The 26,311-nt window shown below is 46.3% G+C and overlaps 1 protein-coding gene across 1 annotated transcript in view; it reads right to left on the minus strand.

Moving 5' to 3' along the window:
- Window positions 1–239: 239 nt before the first annotated feature.
- Window positions 240–26,311, minus strand: part of FAM184B (family with sequence similarity 184 member B) — a 116,830-nt gene continuing 90,758 nt past the window's right edge. Inside the window, exons 9-18 of the mRNA XM_037831410.1 lie at window positions 20,521–20,650; window positions 19,525–19,737; window positions 15,327–15,480; window positions 12,245–12,408; window positions 9,985–10,157; window positions 8,499–8,645; window positions 5,940–6,057; window positions 3,933–4,037; window positions 2,899–3,098; window positions 240–1,427 (exon numbers count right to left, since the gene is read on the minus strand). Of these exons, the coding sequence (XP_037687338.1) occupies window positions 1,334–1,427; window positions 2,899–3,098; window positions 3,933–4,037; window positions 5,940–6,057; window positions 8,499–8,645; window positions 9,985–10,157; window positions 12,245–12,408; window positions 15,327–15,480; window positions 19,525–19,737; window positions 20,521–20,650 (1,498 nt within the window). The 3' untranslated portion in view covers window positions 240–1,333. The remainder of the gene's footprint in view (window positions 1,428–2,898; window positions 3,099–3,932; window positions 4,038–5,939; window positions 6,058–8,498; window positions 8,646–9,984; window positions 10,158–12,244; window positions 12,409–15,326; window positions 15,481–19,524; window positions 19,738–20,520; window positions 20,651–26,311) is intronic.

The following is a 26,311-nucleotide window of genomic DNA, read 5'->3' on the forward strand; positions in this document are numbered from 1 at the left end:
GCATGTTATATGTCTGGTAAAAGGCATTTGCATTTAGAGAATTATCTCACTGGAAGCTTTGTGTTTTGATTAGAGCGTAAAGTAACCTTTAATTTGTGTTTTATACTGTAAAGTCATTCTATCAAAATGATATAAGTATCATTAAGATGCTTTTTATTTAAAGGTGATGTATTCTTCCTATTCACAAGCTCTGTTTTCATCTACTTTCACCTTTCTATGCAAAAGCAATACAAGTCACAATGATTTTTATTGCCCAGTTGTTTGGTGTTTTATTTAAAGAGCAAAGATTTGACAGTGCATAGAATAAACATCTGTCTCATGGGCCACGTGCAGGGCCAGCACCAAAGGATTCAGAATTTATTTTGCTCAATGAAAGTTGTATTGAGTCTGGTCAATTCTCATCACTCCACCAGAGGGTAAGAGAATTCCTTGTGGACTGAGAGCAAGGTCAGCACCACAAGTGGCCATTCCCAGTTCCCTTGAACCTACCGAAATCCATGCAATGGAGAAGCAAATGAACCAGGAGGCAAATGGTCCAAATCCAAAGACCGAGGAGGGGTTCAGTAGACACCTGATGGTCTAGAAACATTCACAAATTCCCCAGTTGTCAGTACAGACATAGAAACTGAGATACGTGATGGGGAGAGGCTCAGTTACTCACAGAAAAGTCCTTGCAGTCCTTAATTCCAATCCTGGTAGGTAACTGTCACCCACGTTATTTTGCTTAATCCTCAAAGCCTGTATGAGGTAGGTGTTAGCCCCTCTGTCACCTGCCATGGACTTCAGAAGTCAAAACGTTCCATCCAAGCATGCCAAGGCTCTGCTACAGTCTATTCCTAGTCATTTTTAATTGGCTTTCCTGGTTATTTTGAGCTTTGTTTTAATATTCTTCCTATTGAAGTTAGACGTGCATCTTTGCAATTGTTCATTTTACTGAGAAACAACTTTTCAAGTGGAGATGACTAGCATCCTCAGGAAAAATGAAACCATTTTTAAAGTAGATGATGGAAATCACACAGTCGGATATTCTGCAAAGCGGAATAGGATCTATAGATACCAGTAACACAATGTGTAGGTCATTAGTAATGTAGTGACATATCCCCATGGGTGCTTTTTGATAACACTGGTTCACTGTATCTTACCATAAAGAACTTTAAAAATTAGCCATTGCCACAATGAAATGGTATGAAATGTAATACCAAAACTGGTTTTAGCCATCAAATCATAGTACAAGCAGGTTATTGGTTGGTTCTTTTAGTTCCTTCCCTCAATCAGATATTTAAGAAGAAGTGGTTTTCAAATGTCCTCTTTGTAATGGATCTGGAAAATCCGCTTAGAAAGAAAAGTACTTGGTAAACCACTCCTGGTGCGCAGAGCTCTGCTTCTGCTGGGCTTCTTTGGGTTGGGCTGTTTCACCATCTTGTGTCCTAAAACAAACACAATTTCTCTTCTTATTTCAAAAGAGTTTTAAACAATTATTCAATACACAACTTAATACCCCTTCATCGTTCAGGGAAAGATAACTACTTCTTTACTCTTAAAAGATTCTAGAACGGGACCAGCTAACCTGACTAGCTGGAAACAAAGTAAGGGATGACGGGGAGGGGTGTCTAACTCTTGCTTTGAAATCGGAAAGTTCTCCAGTGTTTCATTTAAGACTGAGTGGTTACTAAACTAACAAGATGTATTTTGCAATATTTATTATTTATTTCAGGCACAAATTAGACAGTAAACCCCAAGAATAAAGATAAAGAAATAGTAATAGCATTACAATTTATGGCTTTTTCAAAGTCACCAATAAATTGAAAACGAGAGAGTAGGCTAGAGGGTGTAGTGTAAATCTAGCAGAAGGGTCTCTATTGGCATTTGGGGAAACTTCATATTAAACGATAGGAGCATAGCTGTAAACAGAGGCGCATAATATTGAGGTGAGCCTGCAGCCAGGGTCAGGAGTCAGCTCTGGCAGTGTCCACAGACGGCTGTCACCTTGGGCTTTGGGCCTCAGTTTCCTCAGCTGTGAAACAAAGGGCTGGACTCCCTCATGACCTCATGACTCCCTCATGACTCTTTAAGGGATGTGGCTCCACTTTGGTCAATAGCACCAGGCAGGCAGGAACAGAAACACTTTAGAAGGGGCCCATTCTGAAAGGCCAAGTTCAAAGCCCAGAATTTAAAATTTGCCTCTGAATGAAAGACTGGACCAGAGGGAGAATGAACAAAGGGAAAATCACAAGTTTCTTGGAAGAGAAGCATGCTAAAAGGGGTTCTAGAAAAATATCTGAGCTTACCATGCATGATCAACCCACAGATTAAGAGGCCTTAAAATTCCAAGCTGATATAATAAATCTTGAGAAATTCACCTTCATGACAGTAGTGAAAATATTCTGAGGGCTTCTGTGCTAGGCCCTGTGCTAAGACATCCTATGGATTAATTCCTTTAGTCTCCCATCAGTCTGAAGAGGTAGGTGCTATATTATCCTCATTTTAGAGGTGAGGAGATGGAGACCAGAGAGGTCAAGTGACCTACCTGAGGCCACATAGCTAGGAAGAGGGAAAGCCAGAATTTGATCTCAAAGCTCAAGGCCCATGTGAAGAAAGCCCATCCTTGGTGTAACCCATGCTGAAATCATCAGCTGAGAGCTCTCCCTTGTCTAATAATCCATGGAAAAAGTCTGTCTGGAAATTGGTACCAAGAATAGTACCTTTTCTAAAGAAGGACAAATTTCCTTTCTCTTATAGAACCCCTTTTTGTGTTGGCTGGACTGTGATCTGTTCAAGGCAAGAATTGCTTTGATATTCTTTAGATCTGCCCAAATGTGGGGTATTTAGTGGTGTTGGGAATGAATTCTGATTTCCCTCCTATCTACAGGGAAATGAAATCGTGGCTCCGCCTCCCACCTGGTGGCAGTTTTAGCATCTAGAGACCGGGTGGGTTTGTAAGGCTGGCCGCAGCTGGGGCTTGGGTCCAGACGGGGAGACTTGGTTATCGGAGGGGTGTTGATCCTGGAGCTCAAATCCCCGCTCAGAAAGTTCTTTGCGTAGGAGGCTAGGTTGGGCACGCTGACCACCCGGCTGGGCACGTCCTCCATCTTCTTCTTCTGCTTGAATTAAAGGAAAGGTCTGTGAGTGCCACCCAAAAGAGGTGTTACTGTAAAAACAAATAAGGTTTGCCCAGCCCAAATTATGTTGGAGACAAGGGAATACTTTTATTTGTATATGTACATGTTATTTTTTAAAACATTTTGCTCCAGTCCACAAATCCCTTATCCAAAACCTTTGGGGACAGATAGGTTTTGGAATTCGAAAAAAAACTTTTTTTTTTTTTTAGGTTTTAGAAAGGTATAAATGCATATACCATAGAGTACCCCCAGCAGGGGTTGGCCCAACCTGACCACAAATGCATTTATATTTCCAGAGTGAAGCTTACATTTTTGTCACACTAAGAGGGAGACATAAGGACAATTAGTGAGCTCATCAGTTCGGTCAGGTCAGATGGGTGAGCTATAAAAAAAACTTTTTTTTTTTTTTTTAAGAACTTTTAGGATTACATGACTAAGCATGTAAGTGACTTGGAATGAATATGCTCATGGTAACAAATTCCCAAACCACATAACTAAATCAGGTTAAGGAGTGGGAGATTTCTACTCTCCCCACCCTCCTTGCATCACTCAGATGTACCCATTATTGATACTGGCACATTTATTTTAGAAAATTTGTAAAATATGAAAGCCCTTAAAAAATGAAAGCCACACATAATCCTGCCAGCCAGATGGAAACACTGTTTGCTAATACTTTGGACTATTTCCTGTGGGTCTTTTTTCAGTGATTCTTCTGAATGTACACCAGCCTGTCAATAAGCTGCAGTCGCCTTGGCGAAAACCAAAACCAGCAGAAATTGCACAGGAACATTAAAACCAGAATAACCAGTTTACCTTCATGGAAGGGGTCAAATACCCTGGATGAGGATTGAAAGAAAAGGACCGATTCCGATGGGACACGGGGCTCGGAAAGGCTGCGTAGTGGAACCGTCTCTCCTCCTGGAAAACCAACAGGCCTGAGTCCAACTGAGCCTAACACACAGCACTGGGCGGGACTTGCAGGAAGATGGTGGTGTGCAGGTAGAACACAGAGAGAAGCCAAGTCTAGGGAGGGAGGGGAAGCCAGCGGGGATCCAGCCGCCACCCATCGAAGCTTCCAGGAAGTACCTTTAGCTTCTGGGCCTTTTGTGCCTCCTACCCTCTCCCAAAACAGAAAGAGAAAAGGCAAGCTCATCTGGAGTGCCTACGAAGGTAGAGATTCAAGCACTCGTAGCACCTGAGAAGTCTACTGAAGAAAACTAACCTATAAGGCAAAGAAAGAAAACCATGTTCTTTCCTCCCTGCCTTACTTGTACTGTAGAAATTTCCTAACACACACAAGTAGAGTCATAAAATCATCTTTTATCTCACTTCCCAATCTTGTCTAACTGTGCCACCTTCCACTTTTTCCTTTCCTGTTGTATTATTTTTTTGTTGGAGCACTTGTAGGTTTACAGAAACATCATGTAAAAAGTACAGAGTTCCCATGTACCCACTCTCACACACAGTTTTCCCTATTACTAACACTTTGCATTAGTGTAGTACCTTTGTTATAATTCATGAAACAATTATTACAATTATGCTATTAACTTTAGCCAGCTGTTTCCATTAGGGTTCATTCTTTGTGTTGTACAGTTCTGAGTCTCTCTCTCTGTGTGTGTGTGTGTGTAACTTATATGCAACCTAAAATTTCCCTTTTTATCCCTGCAGTATTATTTTAAAACTAATTCCAGTTTTAAATATATCAAAATGTATCTCTAAAAGATAAAGACTCCTTTTCTTTAACATAATCACAATACCTTTATCACACTTAGCAAGTGGGCAATAATTCCTTCATTAATACCATCTGAATTTTAGTTGGTGTTTAAGTTTTCCTGCTGTCTCATTACTGCAGCTGGGGCAGTGGCGTGGAGGGATGGGAGCGGGAAACGAGGGAGGCGTGTGTGTCTGCTGTGGGCATGGACATGCGGGCAAGACTCTGGATTTTACTCTAAGGGATCCTGGAAGCCACAGGAGGTGCTGAGGGAATCACACCATGATCCGACGGATACTGTCCTGTCCTAAGATCACTCTGGCTGTGTGAGACCAGAGCGAGGAGGCCAGTTAATAGATTCTCCATTGTCCGTGTGGGTGTGGATGGGGCTTGCATGGCACGGGTGGTGGTAGAAAGGGCAGGCAGTGGTTGGCCTTCTGATGTGGTTAACTTAACTCGCTCTCGCCCCTGTGGGCTGCGCTGCCGGGAGTGAATTCATCACCCACTGCCACCAAGCTGAATGTAGCCCACTGTGAGCTGTCCTAGCTGATTTTAGCTGGAGCAATGTAAGAACTTCCAACCAAAGCATGGGATGAGGAGAGACTGGGGAAGAGCCTAGTGCTCTGGTCAAAGTTGAGGAGGCCCAGATGTGAGGGGCATGGGCTTTGGGAACGGGCAGGAGGGGCTCAAAGATGGGACCATTGGGCCTCAGTGGCTTCTGGATATAGAATCAGAGGGACTTGGAGATAACTTTTCTCTTTAAGGGAACCCAGGCGGGGGTGGCTTTGAAAACTAGAAAATAGGTGGAAGATCAATAAAGAAGAAATTATTTGATTGATTCTACTAAAATCCAACCATAAGTCAAGCCATTCTAGATTTTCCTAAATTCTGCAGGTTAAAAAATAGAATCAATGTGAATAGAAGGCAAATACTGATGGACTTGGTAGAATGATGTTTTTGCCTTCTATTTTCCTCTACTAACTTGTTTAGTGAGTAGTTAGTTCTTTTATAATAGAAAACAATAACTAAGGATCCTCTGTAAGGTGGTTTTAAGCCTGCACCCTGGGTAGGGCTGGAACTGCCACCGGCGGGGGCCCCGCCAGCCTCACCGTGAGCTGTTTGATGATCCCCTCTCGCTCCTTCAGCCGGGTCTGCAGGCGGCTGATGAGCTGCAGGTCCTCGGGCCTGGACACTCCCTTTCTGGGCTTCTCTCCACACTCTTTGAGCCTGTTTCAAGAGGGTAAGCAGTTAGTCCCCTGCAGGGGCTCTACAACAAAAAGTTGCAGAACAAGTGGGCAGAGAGGCTCCTGTGTGTTCAGCCTGGGCAGGCACTCTCCCTGTTCACAAATGAGGAAACTGAGGCCCAGACTCAGCTTTCTCAGTGCCTCTGAAGCTGTATTCCAAGGAACCTTGTTTGCCAGATGCCTGGGTGTGCACTTAGGAGGGCTCTGGGCGGGAAAATGGGGCCCACAAGGACGCAGTCAGCACGTTCTGCCAATGCCAACACGGCCCTTGTGCCATCTGCTGGCGGACTCGGAGTGTGGCATGTTTTTTCCCCATGAAGCAAGAGAGAACTAACTCTTGGAGGGAGTAGGGGGAATAGAAGTGGGACGGTGGGGGAGGAAGGACGAAGGCATCAATTGACCTATTGTGTGTAGCTGGTAAGAGCACAGGGTTTTGGAGATGGCACTGGGGTCAAATCCTGGCTCTGCTTTTCTCTAGCTAGGTGACCTTGGGCATGTCATTTCACCTGTGAGACTCAGCTCCCTTCTCTTTAAAACAGGCATGGAACTTGGGTGCTTGTGAGGAGTCAATGAGATAATGGGCATCAGGCCCCTGGTAAGTGCCCATTAGAAGACAGCTGGTAAAACCTGTCATGTGTGACTTTAAGATGATTTGCTTTGTATTGGAGACAGCAGAAAACAGTTTTTTAAGAGTGTAGGTTTAGGGTCAGACAAATTGCATTTAAATTCACTTTATGCTGTGTGGTCTTGGGCAAGTGGCTTCACCTGTCTGGGCCTGGGTTATGGCAATCACCTCCTAACTAGGGGGCAGGGGGTGGGGAGGTGGGGGTGGGTGGAGGTGTGTGTGTGTTTATGTGTCTCCTTGTTGCCACCTCCTCTCCCAGTCTCTACTTCTCTCAGCAGTCTGAGTGACCCTGTTAAAGGTAAATCAAACCATATCACTCCTGTTCAAGCCTTCCAGTGGCTTCTTAGTGCATTCTGAACATTCACGCTCATTCCTTTCCAGTGCAGGGTCACACACTGTGGTGCTTTGGAGCTATGTACCCCAGAAAAACATGCTCTTAAACTTAATCCATTCTTGTGGGTGTGAACCCATTTTAGTAGGACCTTTTGATAGGTTACTTCAGTTAAGCTGTGACCCACTTCAATCAGGATGGGTCTTAATCCTATTATTGGAGTTCTTTATAAGCAGAATGAAATTCAGAGAGAGAGAGAGACAGAGAGAGAGAGATTGAGAGAGTGCGAGTGCACCACGGGAAGTAAGAAGCTGAAACTCAGTAAAACCCGGAAGAGAGCTGAGAGTGAGAGGCCAGGAGAGGCCACCACGTGCCTTGTCATGCGACAGAAGAGCCCAGGACCAAGGATCACCCAGCCAGCCCCAGAACACCAGTCTTCGGGGAGAGAACATTGCCTTGATGGTGCCTTGATTTGGACTTTTTCCTGGCCTCAAAATCGTGAGCCATTGAATTCCCATTATACAAGCCATCCTTCTGCATGGTATGTGCTTAAGCAGCCTGGGAAACTGAAACACGCCAACCCCCACCCTGCCAAGCCTGCTACCCCACCAACCTCTCTCCTACGCTTGCCTACTCACCCCCTCCACTTCAGCCACAGGAGCCTTCTGAATGTTTTCAGTCATGCAGGGCGGGGCCCCGGGGCCTCTGCACTTGCTATTCCTTCAGCTCGGAATGCTTTTCTTCTAGATTGGCTCACTCATTCCCCACCTCCTTGTGCTTAAATGTCATCTCCTCAGAGAGGCCTTCCCTGGGCTCCTTTGCCACTGTCTATACCCTGATCCTGTTGTCTTTTTAAAAATAGAACTTTCACCACCTGATAGGAAGTTAAATAATTGTTTGCTTATTTCTAAGTTCCCCTCTAGAATGGGTAAGCTCCATGAGAACATGGTCTTTGTTTTGTCCTCTGCCATGACTCCAGAGCCTAAAGCACCATGGGGCACCCAATGGGCCCGGAATACATGTCTGTTGAATGAATAAGTGAGTGTGTGCGCACACGCACAAGGGAGCGCCGGGCCTGTTTTCTGTAAATGGGAATAACGGTTCCCACCTTGAAGGACGGTTGTGAAGATGAAATGAGCTGATGCACGGCAGAACAGGGCAAATGTTCAAGAAACAGTGGTCTTAATCATTCTGATTTCTTCCAAATGTGTGGCTTAAATGGACCCCATGAGACAGTGCTCATCCCACACAGGGTCTCATCCCAGTGCCTGACATGGAAAGGGGACATGATCTTATAAAATAAGAGTGACCGACCAGTTTGCATGGGACCAAGGGGCTTCCTGGCACACGGGGCTTTCAGTTTTAAAACCAGGAAAATCCCAGGGAAGCTGGAAAGAGTTGGTCACCCTGATCAAATGGTACCCACCCACAGGTCCCTGCCAACACAGGGCCCCAGGGCCTCACTCACTCGGTCTCCAGGGCAGCCAGCCGGGCCTGCAGCCGGGCCTGGGTGCTGGTGAAGTCGGCCACCATGGCCTGCATCTCCTTCCGGTGCTCCTGGCGGAGCACCTCCACCTCCCTGGCTCGCTGGGCTTGCTCCTCCTCCTCCAGCAACCTGTGGGGGTACAGAAGCACGCGCTGACCCCAGCTCCAGGCCCTGATCCCATCAGATACTGGGCTTATCCCCCCTCTACTGGGCGGCCTGGTTTGGAGGCCATGGGTGAGGGAAAGATCCTGAATCTGTGGTCAGGACAGCCGTGGGAAGGAGACCTGAGGCTCTTGAGCCATGGGGTCCCCTTCTCAGCACCCTGTCACCCCAGCATTCTATGAAGGAGCAATCTGAGCATGAAAGGCAGCCTTTGGGGGCAGGGGTGGAGAACAGCTCTGGAGGGGAGCCCCCAAAAAACACTGCCTTCCCTTGGGGCTGGCAGGGAGGCCTGAAGGCTGAGGCTCTGTATCAGATCATTGAAGGCTGGGACTCCGGGACCTGGGAGGGGTTAAGAGAGTGGTGGGTAGAGTGGGGCTGTCTGCATCCTCCGTGGCTGCCACCATCTCTGGCTGTGCAACCGTGGACGCTCCGCCCTACTCAGTCTCCTCATCTAGAAAATGGAGGTGACAATGGTCCTCACTACAGAGGGTTGTTGCGAGGGTGAATGGAGGTAATACATGTCCAGCACACTCCCTGGCACAGAGTATGTGTTCACTAATCACAATCATTCTTAATCTACACTCAAAGCACAGTGCCAGGTTGACACAGCAGAATTCAGTGTACATAACTGAAAACATCTAGGGGTAAAGGGTCCTACAGACATTAAAAGGACAAAAGGGGAAAACTGTGAACAACTTCTGCCTGGAACTAGGACATATCTATCAAAGAAACTTAATTTGTAGTTATAAACCTTCCAATAAGGGGGAAAAGGCCGTGACTTCAGATTGATGAGAAACTGTCCGACCTGGATTAGGTAATTACAGTCACAGCCGTATTTCCTGAGTGCTTCCTTCATGCCAGGGACCCTGCTAAGTACATTTCCCCGCACTCCACAAAAGCCCTGAAAGGTGGCTGCATTATCCCCATTTTACAGGTAAGGACAGTTTGGGAGAGGTTAGCCGACCCCCGACATCCACACAGCACTGGCTGAACCGTTCCAGTGCACCGTCTCCCTAAGGCTGGATTTGGGACACTCTGGGTGCCTTCTAGGTCCGAGTCCGTAGATTCCCTGATTTACAGGGAAATCGGGGTTCCCTCCTCAATTTCGGGACAAGTCTTCTGCAGTTTTGAGATTTAGAATTCCTAGAGCAGTAGCACGTTCACGGTCAAAGCGATAACGCGGTCAAACGCCAGCGGATGGGAAGCCTTTCTTTGAGAGGATGCGGATGGGGAGACCCCATCTGCGATCTCAGAGCTCGCCCGGCGGCCGCGGGGGCAGAGGGGGCGCCCCGGGTCCCCAGGCCACCTGCGCCGGTCGCGGAGCTGCAGCGCCTCCTGCCGGTGCTGTTCCGCCTCGGCGCGCAGCCGCCGCACCGCGTCCTGCAGCCGCGCGTTCTCCCCGCGAAGCCCGCAGCCCTCGCCCGGCGCCCGCTCGGCGGCGCCCGTCGGGGAGGCGCCCTGGCCGGGGCCGCCCCCCTCCTGCGGAGAAGGAAGCCGGGAAGAGACGTTTTGAGGCGCCGCCATGGCGGATGAAGCGCAAGGGGCAAGGTGCTGGGGCCCGTCCGCCATCTCCCAGCCTGGAGCCCAAGGCAGATCCCCAGCTCGGAAAAGGTCTAGTAAGGCTGGGAAGCCACGGTTGGGGCTGAAATCAAAATACGCAGAACCTCCCGCCTGTTTCATGCTTCCGGGCTTCCGCCCTTGCCCATCCGTCCACCTGGAGCGCCCTCCGCACCTCCCAAAACATGACTGCCCGGGGAAGCCGTCCCTGAGCGGCTTTCCCTGCTCTGATACCACCGCATCTTATCCGCGTCGGCGTGATCCTGCTGAAGCGCGTTGATTTTGTTTGAACGCTGGCGCCTCCACTGGGCTGGGCGCTTCATGGGAAGGAACCCCATCTTATTCACGTTTCCATTCCTGTAGCACCCAGCACAGTGGTATTCAGCAGGCAGCAAATGCATGCTTCTTGAATGAAATTAAGCTCGAATGTCAGTGGTTCCAACAGAAACACAGTGATTTTTGACCAACATTAAATGGGGTCGGATTTAATCCCTGACTGATGCAAGTTAGGGTTTTCAAGTCCATTCAAATCTGGCTGAAGGGCACACAAAGATGAGCAGTTTTGCACAGGGATAATCTGTGGCCTACGCCCCGTGTCTCCTGCTCTGGGGTCTGCGTGGCGTGGGATGCCCGTGGAAACTCACCTGGAGGACATACACACACGCAAACCTGGACAAGCAAGAGTGGGGAGGTTAACACCCTGTGGGGACTGTCCTCGACCATTTGACTCTGAAATGAGAATTATTTCATAGGGCTCCTCTGAAGAGCCCAGCAGGACGGAGCATCCCTTACTTCCAGCCAATGTGCCAATGCCTCCTTGAATTTCGGTTCCCTCTTCCCTGTCTCACACCTGCTCCTGGGGGCTGTTCCTCCCTGCTGTGAACCCCCAGCCCCGCCCTGTGTAGGTTATCACACAGCAACCTGAGGTTCCCCTTGATCCACTTCCTAGAACACATTCTGTCTCCCCTCTGATGTACCTCACAGACCAGGCTATGCTCCCTGGGAGTCATTGTTTCTTAATATTTTTCATTAGACATAGAAATTGTCTTCAGGTCCTCAGCATCAGCAAAATCTGGAGTGAATGATCCCCATGGCCCCACGACCTTCAACAGGGCTGTGCCAGCAACTAACCATGGCCAGTCACAAACACTGGTCAAGACCCTCCTGCAGGCAGAACTTGGTGCCGAGTGCTGGGAGTGGGGCTGGGATGAAGCAGGTGTGGCCTTGCCCTCACAATCCAGTTGAGGAAACAAGAACATCTAGGAAGAAATGGGCCCCTAAGAGGAGAAGACGGAAGATCCTAGCTGCCAGATGCGCTGGGTCAACGGGAAGTGCCCCAGGAGCTCGGAGGGCAGAGAGGGAAGGCCCCCGTAGGGAGGGATAAGCTGGGCCGGGAGCAGGGAGAAAGGCGTTCCAGGCAGGGGCAAAGGCCCCTAAGGAGGATGCAGAGGACGTGTTTATGAGCAGAGGGGGAATATGGCCCAAATACCAGTGGTAGCCAGGGGTGAAGGTTTTGCAATGCCAGGCCAAGGCATCTGAAGCTTATTCTGATGGCAATGGGGAGCCGCTGAAGGCTATACACAAGGTGCTTTCGATGAATACCTGCTGGCCATCCACGATGCACTGGAGGGAGAGAGGCTTGGGCAGTTAGGAGGAGACTGGTACCCAGCTAGAGTAGAAACTATGGCCGTGTCAGGAATGGCCAAGTCTGACCAGGAAGTTCAAGGAGAACAAGCCTTGAGCCTGGGTGACAATAAATCTTTCCCATTCATGGGAACAGGGAGGTCTAGACCAGGAGTCTGTTTGGGGAGACTGTCTCTAGGACCTGTCTGGCCCCAATACCCCCGAGATACCGCTGTATCCAGTTCATATAAACAGCATGCAGCATTTAAAACATGCTGTGTGCTCTTTGAAGATGTGAGTCTGCAGGCCCCTGGAGCCTCTCCTTTGCAGGGCTTCTTGTAGCACCCTAATGAGGGGTGTGGCAGGGGTGGGGTGGGGGCACTGACCTCTGCAGTGATGGCATGGTCCTCGCTGTCCCCTGGGGTCTGGGGGATGGACTGCTGTCTGCCCAAGCCCCCTGGAGCCCTCAGCTCAGCCTGCAGAGCCTCCAGGTCCTTCTGGTGCTTGGAGCAGGCAGCCCGCTGCTCTGACAGTTCCTGTTGGAGGGATTCTGGAGAAGGGAGAAGAGCAGAAGTTCACGTGCATGGCCAAGGCTGCAGGTTGTCCTGTAGGGACGTCAGTCTCCAGGGTGGGCTGAGGTGGGTATGTGGATCAAGTTCTCCAAACTCCTTCCAAGACAATAGTAATAATGGCCACTGTGTATTAAGCACGAATCATGTGCTAAACCCTTGGGTAACTGTTCTCAGTTAAGCCCCGATGAATTATCCTTCCCACCTTAGTACAAGGAAACCATGCCTCAGAGAGGGTGAGTAACTTGCCCAGAACCACACAGTCAGTAAGTGGTGGAGTCAGGATTCCAAACTTCAAGGGGTTCTCTGCCCGGAACCACCTGCTTGGCCATTGCTGGGTTGTTAGGACAGATGTCCAGGTTGGGGAGGCCTGCTCCGAGCCCAGGCCTGAACCCAGAACCAGAACTTGGCCAAGTCAGGAAACCAAGGGAAGAACAGGGTGCTGCCAAATGACCTGGGGGCCTCTTCTGGGGATGAGGGTCTCAAGTCAAAATTGTGGCAATTATGTCAACTTTTCAGGAGACAAAAAAATTCACAGGTTCTCCTTCCCAGGGGCACGGGGTCCGGGCTGGATCCAGGAGGCAGAAAGTAGGTCATCCTGCCAGGATCAGGATTCCAATTTATAAGCCCTTCTTAACTCAGGGAAGAGTAAGGCCAGAAACTTGAGATTCTTCCATAAGGATGGTAGGTGATTTTTATCTTCCCAGCATGATCGAAAGGCAAAGAAAACTATTTCAAAATGAAGACACTTCTCCAACTTTCTGATAGAACAGACACTGTTCAGTGAGCCATTAATTTTTGAAAGAGTATCATTTCCAAGTGTTAACAGATTTGATACTTAATTTTCTTATGAACTTTTAAGACTCTGTCTTTTAGTTACTGCAAATCACTCTTGAAACACTGTTCTGATAATTCCATAAGCTACTGCTAGATAAGGAGCCAGAACAGGCCTCCCTACAGAGCAACTATTGGACGTGTTTTTGTAAAATCAATAAATGATGTGCAGTGTAAAAATTAATGATATTGCAAAAGTGTAGCAGTTGCAAAAGATTTCCCATAAGCTTGCTAAGCGTCTCTCAAAGCCCAATATACCGAACACAGAGAGAAGCTGAATGTATTATGTTGATATTAAAAATTGCCTGGATCATCATTCCTCTTGAATAGAATTGTAATAAAGTGAATTCTGTAGCATATTTTCTTAAGAAAACCACAACTTAATTTTTTGAAAACTTTATCATAAAAATATGTGCAATTAAAACCACAAACAAGGCACGAATGATGGTGTCTTCATTTACTCGCTCACTCTCTGTCCCACTCACCTTCCCACCATCCGTGTATCCATCCACCCAGCACATGTGTACAGGAGCCCTGGTGGACTGTCCTTCCTCCTCCCAAATGCCATCCAGGAAGCCTGTGCTTTGTCATCCTCATTACAGAATCCTCCCTTCTCCCTGGGACTGGCTCAGAGCCTGCCAGCCTGTCCCTAGGGTCTCTCCAGGGAAACCAGGAAAGAACTGGCAGCTGTGGGAAGGGGTGGCAGTGACATCGGTGCCAACAGCTGCAGTTGGGTGTTGGAATCACCAGGGATGTCCAGCCTGGTCTGCACTTGGAGAGCCTTGTACCCTGAGATGTGACACAACCTGGGTTTTGTCTTATATAATGTGTCTTCAGATGTTGCCAGCTTTAACATTTCCCAAATGGGTCATCTCCATTCCAGCATAGCTGCTAACTGGGAAATCTGTGCAACTCACTTTTCTTCCTAGTCCTCATACCACTTCCTCCAGAAACATTCAGTCAGCTGGACACACTTTCTGATTGAAACTCAACCAAGCAGCATGGCATAGCTTGTTGTTCACTGATGGAGCTAAAGAAACTGTTCTTTCCCAGAATTCTCTTAAGGAGAGCCGTCCGTGTTTGGAAGAAATAGTTAATAAGACTAGTATGGTATTTAATGCTGTGCATGAAATAAGAAGAGGAATTTCTCTTGCTGTTAAGAGTGAGATGGGAGATGAGAGTAAGGGAGAGAATGAGAAAGATTGGTGAGCATCGACACTGGAGAGAGGGCCCCGTCAGCAATGCATGTCGGAATCTTCAGTGATAGCAGCTGGCAGTTACTTTGCACAGTGCCAGGTTCTGGCCACTTCCAATGTCTTTACTCACACAATCCTCAGGATAGCCCCAGGAGGAGAGTACTGTCCTTATCCTCATTTGGGAAACTGAGGCACAGAGCAGGTAAGCAGCTAGCCCAAAGTCACACAGTGACTGAGTGTCAGAGTAGGGCTTCAAACCCAGGTAGTTTGGCTCTGGAACTCTTTTTTTTTTTTTTTTTTAATCAAATCCTTTTATTTAGAATTTTGGAAAATACATGTGTGTTGGCTTTGGAACTTTTTACTGCCTCTACTAAATTCCAGAATGCCTCATTTGAGTGGCTTTTCATGTGAAAACTGAAGCGGGACTGAGTTTCACGCAATAATGTGGAATAGGCAAGGAAACTGGGGAACATGCATCTGGAGGCCCAAGAGTCCCCAAATGTGCAGAAACCCTCAGAACGGAAATGAGAAGTCAGGTGATGCCATCTGGCTCTTAAGAAGGCTTGAGATCTGGGTTATCTTCAATTTCAGTAATAATAATAATTTATCTCCTATTATATGCTAAGCACTTAATATTTAATACCTCTTTTAATCCTCACAATGACTGCAGGAGGTAAAGACAACTGTAACCGCATTTTATGGAAGAGGAAACTGAGGCTCAGGGAGCCCAGGCTCAAGTCTCACAACTGGCTGGTGGCAGAGCCAGGACTGCAAACCTGGCTGTGTGCCCCCAAGCCCTGGGCCCACTCTGCCCTGGTTTCCCGTCTGGGGTCCCTGGCGGGTGGCACACCGTGGCTTTGGTCATTTACCTAGCAGCAGAGCCTGCTGCGCCTGTATCCGCTCGCGCTCCCCCTGGAGCTCTTGCCTTGCCTTTTCCTCCAAGGCCTGGAGCTCCAGCCGGTGTGCCTGGTGCTGGATCTGGAGGCTGTGGCTGGATTCCTTTTTCAAACGCTCCTCGGTGGCCTGTGGGAAAAAGTGGAGGAAAGGAGGCAGGAAGGAGGATGCAGAAGTCAAAGACCTGTCCCCTCAGCCAAACACCTCCTCTGAGTCGGGGCCCTGCTGAGCACCCACCACGACCCTTCATGGAGGGCTTATCCTGCTACAGTTAAGGCTCCCTGACCCATCTGTGACTGCAGCGATGGCCTGGCCACAGCAGCCATTTTGTACCATGTGAACCCACCCTCCCATCCACAGCTGATTGGACCGGAGTGGACATCTGTTCCAAGCTGGGTCAATTCCTTGAGAATGTGGGGTGAAGAGGTGAGTTAAGAAAGAGAAAGAGACAAAACACCAGAGAGATTCTGTTTGGCGGCTTGAATTCTAACACACTCAGGAGTGGTGAGGTGAGCATCTTATACCTGCTCGAGTTCAAAGAAACAGAGGGGCTGTCTGCAAAGAAAGGCCAAGGCTGATATGCAGAGCAGAAATGATCTACGGAGGGGGTCTCTATAGCCTTTCAGACCCCGGTTTACTTTGGTTTCTGAGAATTGGCTGTATCCCTGCCCCTGGGTTCATTTATAGGTTTATTCTTTCACTCAACAAATATTTATTGAAGGTCAATTATTATGTGCCAGGCACCCACAGCAGGTTGTATCTTCACCACCTTAGCAGGCTCAGGTTGGTTTCCGTGGTAGGACACAATAATGACCTCCAACTCTCACCCCCACGTCCTAATCCCTGGGACCTGTGAATATGCTCCCTTACAGGGGAAAAGGGGTTTTGCAGATGTGATTAAGTTAAGGATCTTGAGATGGGGAGATTATTCTGGATTATCCAGACAGACCCAACACAATCACAAGGGTCTTTAATAAAAGAGAGGTAGGAGGGTTGGTGTCAGAGAAGACGTGACGATGGAAGCAGAGGTTAAAGTGAAGCACTTTAAAGATGGAGGGAGGGACCACCAGCCAAGGCACGTGGGCAGATTCTAGAAGCTGGAAAAGACAAGAAAACAGATTCTCCCTTACAGCTCCAGAAGGAATGCAGCCCTGCCAACGACATGATCTCAGCCCAGTGAAACGCATTTTGACTTCTGACATCCAGAACTACAACACAATAAATCTGTGCTGTTTTAAGCCACCAAGTGCATGGTAATTTGTTACAGTAGCCATAGGAAACTAGTAACTGGTTTTGTTTTATGCAACCAACAGTGTTTCAGTTATACTTTGCATGGATTATATGGTGTGTGAATAAATTTCAATAAAATTGCATTTTAAAAAAAGAGTGTCTCAGTTACTACATAGTTCCACAATTTAAACAAGGAAACTGAGGCTGGAAGATATAAATTAGCTTTCCAAAGGTTGCATGGAAAAGATGCAGGAGTTACTATTCCCTCTCCCCACTTTTTTGGAGGAAACTGGGGCTCAGGTGATGTGAAGGTGACCAAAAGGCAGGGATTGGTAGAGGCAGGATTGTAACCGATGGCTGGTGTTGTCCGGGGCCCAAGCCCTTTTTACTTCCTCATGCAGCCTCTGGGAACAATGAGAAATAGGATTTCACCAATGCACAAGGTTCCTGCTAGGCGAGAACATAGCTGTCTCTGAGCCCGAGTAAGCTAACTGAACCCAAGAGTGCATTTACTCCCCCAGCAAGCAATGGGAGATGGTCTTACCCCTCCCACGGGAAACTCAGGGATTCTGTGCCCAGTTTATTTAATGAGAAGTAAGAAAAGCCTCACACTTCTCCAACTCTCTGATGCTTTCCTCCTCTTGCACTTGCTGCAAGGCTCAGAGAACTCCAACTAGTGACATTTTACCCCCAGGAAACTGGGAATGGAGAGCTAAAGCAAAGGTTTCCAAAGATGCAGCCAAACACCACAGTGTGTAAAGGATTCAGGTCAGCACTAACCACTTTCTGGCTCAGAAGCCCTTGTCAGTGAGAACCTTGCAGTGCAGCTTCCAGGGTTTCCTCATTCCTGGGAAACTTTTCCAACCTCTAAGGGAGGTTTACCCTACTCCTGCGGCCTGTTTCTCTCTGTTTCTCCAAGCCCCACACTGGGTGGTCTTTGTGCTCCCAAAATGCCGTGCTCAGTTCTCTCATGGTTCTGACCCACTGAATTACAGCAGCCTGTTGGAGGGGCTGCCTTCCCCGCTAGAGGGGAGCTCCAAGAAGACAAAAGTATCATCATCAGGCTCAGCATCGTGGGAGCCACTGCTAGCTGCCCAGTGAATAGCAGAACATATGGGTAAGTAATAAGAATTGATCTTTTCTAAGATTGAGCTCTTACTCAGCCATGTACTGTTCCAAGTACTTTACATATATTATCTCTGCTCATCCTCTTAACGGTCTTGAAAGACACATACTATTATTTTACAAATGAGGAGACTGAGGCACAAAGAAACTAAGCGACCTGCCCGAGTTCCCACACTTCAAAAGTGGCAGACCCAGGATTTGAAACCACTCTTAACCACCATCCTGTACCAGAAATGATCATACGTCTGCTATTTCCAATCAGAATTGGGACTTTGCTTCTTTAGTGTCATTTTAGAACCATCCCTATGCAGACTGGAGCCAGCAAGGAAGACCCCTTGAGTCTGGTTCTAAGGTCTCTAAAAGGCTGACTATGCATGGGTAGGGTCTGTGGGATAGTGGGTAGTGTGATCAGATGGCCAGCCAGCAATTTTATTGGAAACCCACAGATGTGAGAATCCATAGGTCTTTTCTCTAGAGTGGTTCAGATTCCCTGGAGAAAGTTCTCCTGTCTCCTGTTTAAGAAACCTAAGCTCTAGCTGTTTGCCTTCTGGGGCTGAGCAGAAGACACTGTTGGGGGTGAAATTGGGGTAGCACTAAGTGGTCCATCTAATCATTTAGTATACAGATTTTCACTTAAACCTCCTGTTCTAAGACCCAAACTTCATTTGAGCCTTCAGCACCAGAGTTTCTCAAGCTCAGCGGATTATGCCACCAGTCCTTTGTCCTGAATTGAGGGAGAGATAATTGTGCTGCGTGAGCTGGGAACCCAGGCATCTAAGAGAGTCAGCTCCCCCACCTTTCTCTTGCCTTCCATAATTAGTACATCTAATCCCTGAGCCTTTCTGAGCTCTGCTGGGGGAGAAGCTTGATCCTTCGTCCTTTTCTCTCTTCTCTGCTCTTGTTTCCTGCCTTTGTACTTTGTGGCTCAAGTGTCCACGTGTCTCTTGTGTTCTCCTGGCTGGTTTTGGATGATTTTCAATCAGAAAGGATTCAAAAGTCTTTATTCTGCCATCTTGAAACCAGAAATGCCAAATTTTTTTCATTTAATTGTCTTGACAACCCAAAGAGGTAGTTATCAATCCATTTTATAGAAAAGGAAATTAAACTTGAGATTTGAATTCACTGCATGCATCATTCATGACATTGCTCAAGACATGAAGGAAATGTGTTCTCATGTTATGAAGGTCACACACAGACAGGGAAGCAGCACAAGAAGCCCAAGGGGACCCGAGTCTGAATCCTCACTTTCCCACTGACAAGCTGGGCGACCGTGACCAAGTTACTGAATCTCTGGGAGCCCTTTTCCTCATCTGGCTAATAACGACCTTGTAAGATGATTGTGGGGATTGGACATGCACACACACAAAAAAGCCCTCTCCCCAACCATAACCTATAACATTCTTTGAAATTTGCTCTATAGCTACTCATTGAATTGTGCTTTGAAAGTCTTCACCTTTCTGTATATAACCTATATTGCATAATAAGGAAAGAACTGAAACTGTGGAACTGTAACCCAAAACAATTTTTGAAATTACCTGTATAAAGTGCTTGTTGAGCTGTACATTGCAAGTTAACATCTTTCTGTACGCATGTTGTATTTTACAATAACGGAAATAGCTGAAGTTGTGGAACTGTGACCCATGACATTCTTTGAAATTTGTTCTCTAACTACTTGTTAAGTCGTATTTTGAAAGTTATCACTGTTATGGATATATTTTAAAGTTCGCATTAAAAAAAGACCCCCCCTCCTGTGCTCAGCAGGTGCACTCACGCAGCAGAGGCTCAGTAAGCACTCAACCTAATCACTACTGCTCTTACCTTGAGTTCCTGATTTTTGGCCTTCTCAAGCACCCGTAGGGCTCGCTGGTGGGCAGCCTCGAGCTGGGCTCTGGCGGCCTGGCTCTGCTGGGTGCTCTCCTGGAGCTGGCGCTGCAGCTTCTCCCGGTCGCAGTCGGAGAGCTGCTGGAGCGCCTGCAGGTCCTCCCGGTAGTCGCTGGTGCACTGCTCCAGGGCCTGCTGCAGCTGGGAGATCTGCCCGCCAGGCAGCCCGCCCTCAGTGGGGCCCCTGGCCCTTCCGGGGCTCTTTCTTTAAATAAATGCTTAATGAAGGTCCACTCAACCTATCTGAGCCTCCTCTATCTGTGCAAACTCCAAGAGAGTGCAAACAGCAAACCTGAAGAACCTGGGGAAGGGCCAGCGCTCCTGGGTGCTCCAAGAGGGGAAGATGGGCTGGGACTTAAACTCCCAAGTCCAGACGGGACTAGGGTAGTCTCCAGAGATCCGATGGGTGGCCTCCCTCATTTCCTTCAGTGCTTGCTCAAATCTCACTTTCTAACTGAAGCTTTCTCCAACCAGCCCCTTTCGTGCAGAAACCTACTTTCCCCATCACTTCTCTCAATCCTCTGTACCCTGCTCTGCTTTCCTTTTTCCTGAAGCCCTTTATCACCTTCTAATAGACCACATAATTGCTTACTTCTTATGTCTAGTGTTTATTGTCTGTCCCCACCTCCTCCGCTAAAACATAAGCACCTTAAATGCATGGATTTTGTCTGTTTTGTTCACTGAGGTCTACCAAGCACCTAGAAGGGTGCCTGGCTCACAGCAGGTGCTCTGTGAACCACAGCAGGAGGCTGAGTGAATGAATAAACAGGACCAGAGTGCCACTTACCCTGGACCCAGAAGGCCCTCCCCAGCTAGATGGGAATCAGGCCCTACTGCATTTCCCAGGCTATCTGTAACGATGAGGAGGAGGCAGGGTCTCACTCAGCATGGCGGCACATTACCCACCCCACCTGTCCTGGGCAGGCCTTCTACCTGGGCTTGCAACCCGGCCTTCTCGTTTTGCCACTCCTCCTGCAGACGCTGGATGTCAGGGGTCTTCTCCTTTGCCGAAGAGCCCAGTGGAGATTGCAGGTCACCTCCCTCCGTAAGGGGCACTTCATTCCTTTGAAGACAGGAAAGCCAAAAATCACAAATGATGCTAGGGCTGGGAATGACACCCCCTGATGACACCTCTGCTCTATGGAGCTGCTGCTCAGCCTGGAAGGAGGGAGCTCCCACAGGAGTGAGTGGGGCGAGGCGCATCTTACTTGGCTTTCAAAAAAGCAGCCTGATGCATAAATGCTTTTTTTAACTTTAATTTTTAATATATTTTTTACTTTAAGTGTTGTCTCACTTTGGGTACAATCAGGATTCCGTGGGAACCCCACAATGTCTGTTTTAGTGTGTGTTAATAAATGATGGCCAACTGTAGGAATGACTGAGAGCTTCGAGTTAGTTACATGAGGTGTTGGGTACTCCAGAAAGGAGGTCTCTGTGGTCTAATTTCACAACTCTTTCTGCATATGAAACAATATACATAATGAAACAATAATGCCTTATTTTTAATACCATGCTTTCTACTTTCAAAATATGATTATATCTTTTTCTGACTGACCCCAAGTATTAACAGGTCTTTACATATGTAGCAGGTACAAGAAAATGCTGGTTTAAAGCTGCAATAGTTACTGCTTTCTAAAAAAGATGCTGACAGATGTCTCTGGAGGACATACTCCCTTCCTCCCTTCTGAACTTTTGAACCCACTGAGCAAAGCTAAGGTAAATGACTTGGCTCGTGATGTTAAGTATTCATCCTGGTTTAATAATGTACAAGGGTGGTGCCTGGTGGGCATCTCTGCAGAGGCTGCCAGGAGGTGATGCTTTGCCTCCTCTGGCAAGGATGTTAGGCCAGAGGACCAGAGGTTAAGGGTTACAGCCTGCAACACGGAGAAAGGACGTGAGAAAGGGGGTCTCTGCTTGGCAGAGGTGAGCAGGTCTACCCACACGAGCACAGCTGGGGGTTAGCAGGGGACAGTCAGTGGGCACCCCTGAAAGTTAGGGCAGAATGCTGAGAGCAGCATGGAGACATGGTTTAGAACACAGGCCCTGGAACCAGACTGCTCAGGCTCAAATAAATTCCAGCTCTACTAAACGAGTTATGTGACCTTGGGCGAAATCTTTAAACTGTCTGGGCGTGAGATTCCTTACCTATTAAATTGGATAAATAAGGGCACCTTTCACGGGCACTATTATAAGGATGAACTGGGTCAGTATTTGTAAGGTGTTTAAAACAGTGTGTGGCACATAGCAAGAATTATATAAAGAACTAACTAAACACATAATGAGAGAAGGTTTCTTTCTCTGCATTGTGACTCTCTTAGGCTGTCCTCAAGCTTTTGGGAGATGCATTAAACAACCATTTTTAAGAAGCGATGGATGGTAGATACCTGGGTGTGAGCTCTGGGTCTGAAACAGAGTTAGGAGACAACCAACCAGAGGTGATCAACAGAGAAGCAGAAAACTCCAGCCAGGAGCAAGGGTGATCAGTGGCACCACCAAGTTGGATCTATGGAACCAGTAAGCTCTCTCTGCAGATCCCTGGGAAGGGCCCTGATTTCCTCCCAGGATGGGTGCTCAGTTATTATTCTCTTAAAAATGTTTTTATTGAGGTAAAATTTACATATAGTGAAAAGCATAGATCTTAAGGATACAATTCAATGAGTTCTCATAAAGATATACAATCATGAAACTAACACCTCCAAATTCCCTGTGCACCTCCTTCCCGTCAATCCACAAACCCACAGGCAGCCAGTGCTTTGATTTCCATCAACAAAGATTAGTTTCACCTGATCTTAAACATCATACAGAGAGAATCATGCGGTACGTACTCTTTTGTGTCTGGCTTCTTTCACTCAATACAATGTCTTCGTGATCCATCCATGTTGTAGCGTATGTCTGTAGTTCCAATGTTTTGTCGCTGAACAGTCTTCCATTACTTGAATATACCACAGTTTGTTCATCCTCTCACCTACTGATATTGTCTTTACACTAGTGGGCTATTATGTATAAAGCTGCTGGAAATATTCTTCTACAAATATTTATGTAGATATACTTTTTTTTTTTTTTTTTTTTGCTTAAATATCTAGGAGTGGAATTGCTGGAAGGACTATGTTTAGCTTTTTAAGGAACTAGTCAAGTAGTTTTCCAAAGTGGTTGTACCGTTTTACACTTCTACCAACAAGATATGAGAGGTCCATTTGCTCTGCATTGTTGCCAACATTTCGTGTTTTCAGTCTTTTTAATTTAAGTTTTCAGTCTTTTTAATTTTAGCTATTCTAGTGGTGTGAAGTGGTATGTTACCGTGGTTTGAAGTCGTGCTTCCCCAGTGACTAAATGATGTTGAACATGTTTTTATGTGCTTATGGACCATATATATATACTGTAGTAATAAAAAAAAATCTACACAACTCAAAATTTCCAATTTAACTACTCTGTCCAATTCAATAGCATTAATTACACTGACAATACTATGCTACCATTACCAGTACCTATTACCCCAACTTTTCATCACCTTAATGAGAAACTCTGCACCTGACAGGCAATAACCACCACCCCTCCCTCTGCCCCTGTTAACATATAATCTACTATCTATCTCAATGAAATTTGCTTTTTCTGGGTATTTTATATCAGTGAGATGATAAAATATTAGTCTTTTTTTTTTTTTTTTGTAGCTCAACTTGATGTCTTCAAGGTTCATCCATGTAGCATGCATCAGAATTTCATTCCTTTTTTATGGCTGAATAATATTCCATTGTGTGCATATATCCTACTTTGTTTATCCATTCACCTGTTCATGGACACTTGGGTTGCTTCCCCTTTTAGCTATTGTGAATAATGCTGCTATGAACACTGGTGTACAAGTTATCTGCTCAAGTCCCTGCTTTCAATTCTTTTCTGTATATCAAGAAGTGGGATTGCAGGTCACACGGTAACCCTATTTTCAACTTTCTGAGGAACTGTCAAATTGATCTGACAGTGTGCCCCATTTTGCAATGCCACCAGCAAAGTTTAAGGGGTCCTATTTCTTCGCATGTCATTAGACTCATTCTTTCATCCAAGAGACTCTCCTAAGGCTAAGGCCAGGTTGGGCAGGGCATCCTGGGCTTGTTGGTCATGGTGTCTGAGAGGACGGTACCCAGCCTTGTTCTGTTCAACCCAGACTGGACAATGATAAGAACATGGAGGACCTATATGCCCACACTATAGGTTGATGTTCAAGAGACAGGTGAGGTTTGGAGCCAGGAGAAGGATGGGCTCTGGGCAGCTCTTGGCTACTCAAGGACTGATTAAACAAAGTCAACCTGCCACTCACATTTAAACCATTCCTCATATCCTCCAGGGACATAAAAACCAGTCCATTTTACTCACTTTGACACAGTGCTGGCAAAACATGTATTAGAACAGAAAATGAAACCTCAAAAGAGTAGCTTTGAGGCTAGGAGACTTTTGTGGATTTCAAAAGTTACCTCTGAGCTCCCATTGGCATGAATAATTGATAATTGCCTCTACTTGATTTCAATTCCTTGTCTCCAAACACCACTCTTCCCTTTGCCGTATCCAATTTTGATTTATGTGCTTAATATTCATGTTACTTCCTGTTTCCTGATAAGGCATAGAAGCTGAAGGGGAGTTAGCTCCCCAGGAAGAGGGGTGCTGTGTGTTAATGTCCAGGATATTACGATTTATTCCACTCTGTTGTTGAGTGCTGATAGTTATTCTTCCTGCCTGCTTTAGGAGGTTTTTGGACTCCATCCCAGGCCCTCATTTGGAGCTGATCCCAGTGAGATTACTGCTTCTTTCACTGTTAATGTAAGTGTGCCAAAAAAGGGTTTCTGAGAACAAAATGGTGTAGCCCAGCCAGGCACATGGGTCAAGGCAGGAAACTGGTCTTGGAGGCTGCCTCATCTCAGGATGGGATGGGGCAAGCAGAATTGTGTGTGACCATTTGCAAAGGAAGTCCTCTCAAGGTTTGGGTGTTTTTAAGGAATGCTTAAAGCAATAAAATCTCCAAGTTAAGAGAGAAGAATCACTGAATGTGTCTATAGGGCAGGATAAGCTCATGACGTATGCCCCTCATGTGTTCCATCTGGGAGTATGGATGTATTATGGCCGCCAAAACACCATTATCTTTGATGCAATCTCGTGGAGGCAAACATATTAGTGTTGATTAGATTAGAATCCTTCGATTGAGTGTTTCCATGGAGATGTGACTCAATCAACTGGGATTGAAATGTTTGGATAATTTCCCTGGAGGTGTTACCCCGTCTATTCAAGATGGGTGTTAATTGGATCCCTGGAGTCAAGTATAAAGAAGTTCACAGACAGAGGACCTCAGAGCAACTGAAAGTGACATTTTAAAGAGGAGCTGCAGCTAAGACAGGACAAAACACCCCAAGAGCAACATTTTGGAGAATGTCATTTTGAAACACAACCTGAGAGCAAGCAGATGCCAGCCGCGTGCCTTGCCAGATAACAGTTTTTCCAGACGCCAATGGCCATCTTTTGTGAAGGTACCCGATTGTTGATGTGGTTATCTTGGACACTTTATGGCCTTAAGACTGTAACTGTGTAATCAAATAAACTCCCTTTATAAAAGCCAATCTATTTCTGGTGTTTTGCAAAAGGGCAGCATTAGCGAACCAGAACAGGGCATATCTATTTCAGTCTTCTGTGATGTCCCTTTCTCATGCCTAATGTTAGTAATTTGTGTTTTGTCTCTTTGTCTTTTTCTTCCCTAATTAATATTGCTATGGGTAGATCTGAAATCAGAGTACATTATAGAGTATATTCCAATCTTTGAAATTCATAGACTTACTCTGTGGCCCATCATAAAGTCTATATTGGTGAATGTTCTATGTACACTTGAAAACATATATTTATTCTTCAGTTGTTCAGTGTGGTGTCTTTAAGTGTCAATTGGGTCAATGTGGTTGTTAGTGTAGTTCAGATCTTCCATATCCTCACTGATTTTTTGACTAGTTATAAAATTAGTACTTGGAACGAGTTGTCAAACTCTCCACCTGTGATTGTGAATTTCTCCTTCTGGTTCTCCAAGTTTTGGCTTCATTATTTTTAAAGTTCTGTTATTAGATAATACACATTTAGGATTGCTATGTCTTTTTTGGTTCCTCTGTCATTAGGAAATAGCTCTCTTTATGCCTAGTAATATTACTTGTTTCAATGTCTACTTTTTTGATATTGATTTTTACTTCCTTATGTTTACTGTTTGCATGGTGTATCTTCTTCCACTTGTTGGTTTATTAACCAGCCACAAATGTCCTTGCAGCAATGATTAGGCCAGTGTTTGCCTGACCAGACAGTTGGGTACCATCACCTGGCCAAGTTGACACATGAACCTAACGATCACAGGAGGTATATTTTCTTTTCAGCAGATTTTCTATGTTTCTAATGTTCTCTTTGTGTTTGTCCTGCTGATAGTTCACTGAGTTTCTTGAATCTGTAGGTTGATGTTCCTTAACAAGCTTGGAAATTTTCAACCATTATTACTATTTTTTTCTTTATTAGAGAAGTCATGGGTTTACAGAACAATCATACATAAAATACAGGATTCCCATATACCACCCAACCACCAACACCTTGCATAGGTGTGGAACATTTGCTACAACTGATAATAGCACATTTTAATAATTATGCTATTAATTAAACTCCATGGTTTAACTTAGGATTCACTGTTTGTGTAGGGCAGCTCCACAGATTTTTAAAAAAA

This window comes from Choloepus didactylus, chromosome 3, assembly GCF_015220235.1.
Source record: "Choloepus didactylus isolate mChoDid1 chromosome 3, mChoDid1.pri, whole genome shotgun sequence".
Lineage (NCBI taxonomy): Eukaryota > Metazoa > Chordata > Mammalia > Pilosa > Megalonychidae > Choloepus > Choloepus didactylus.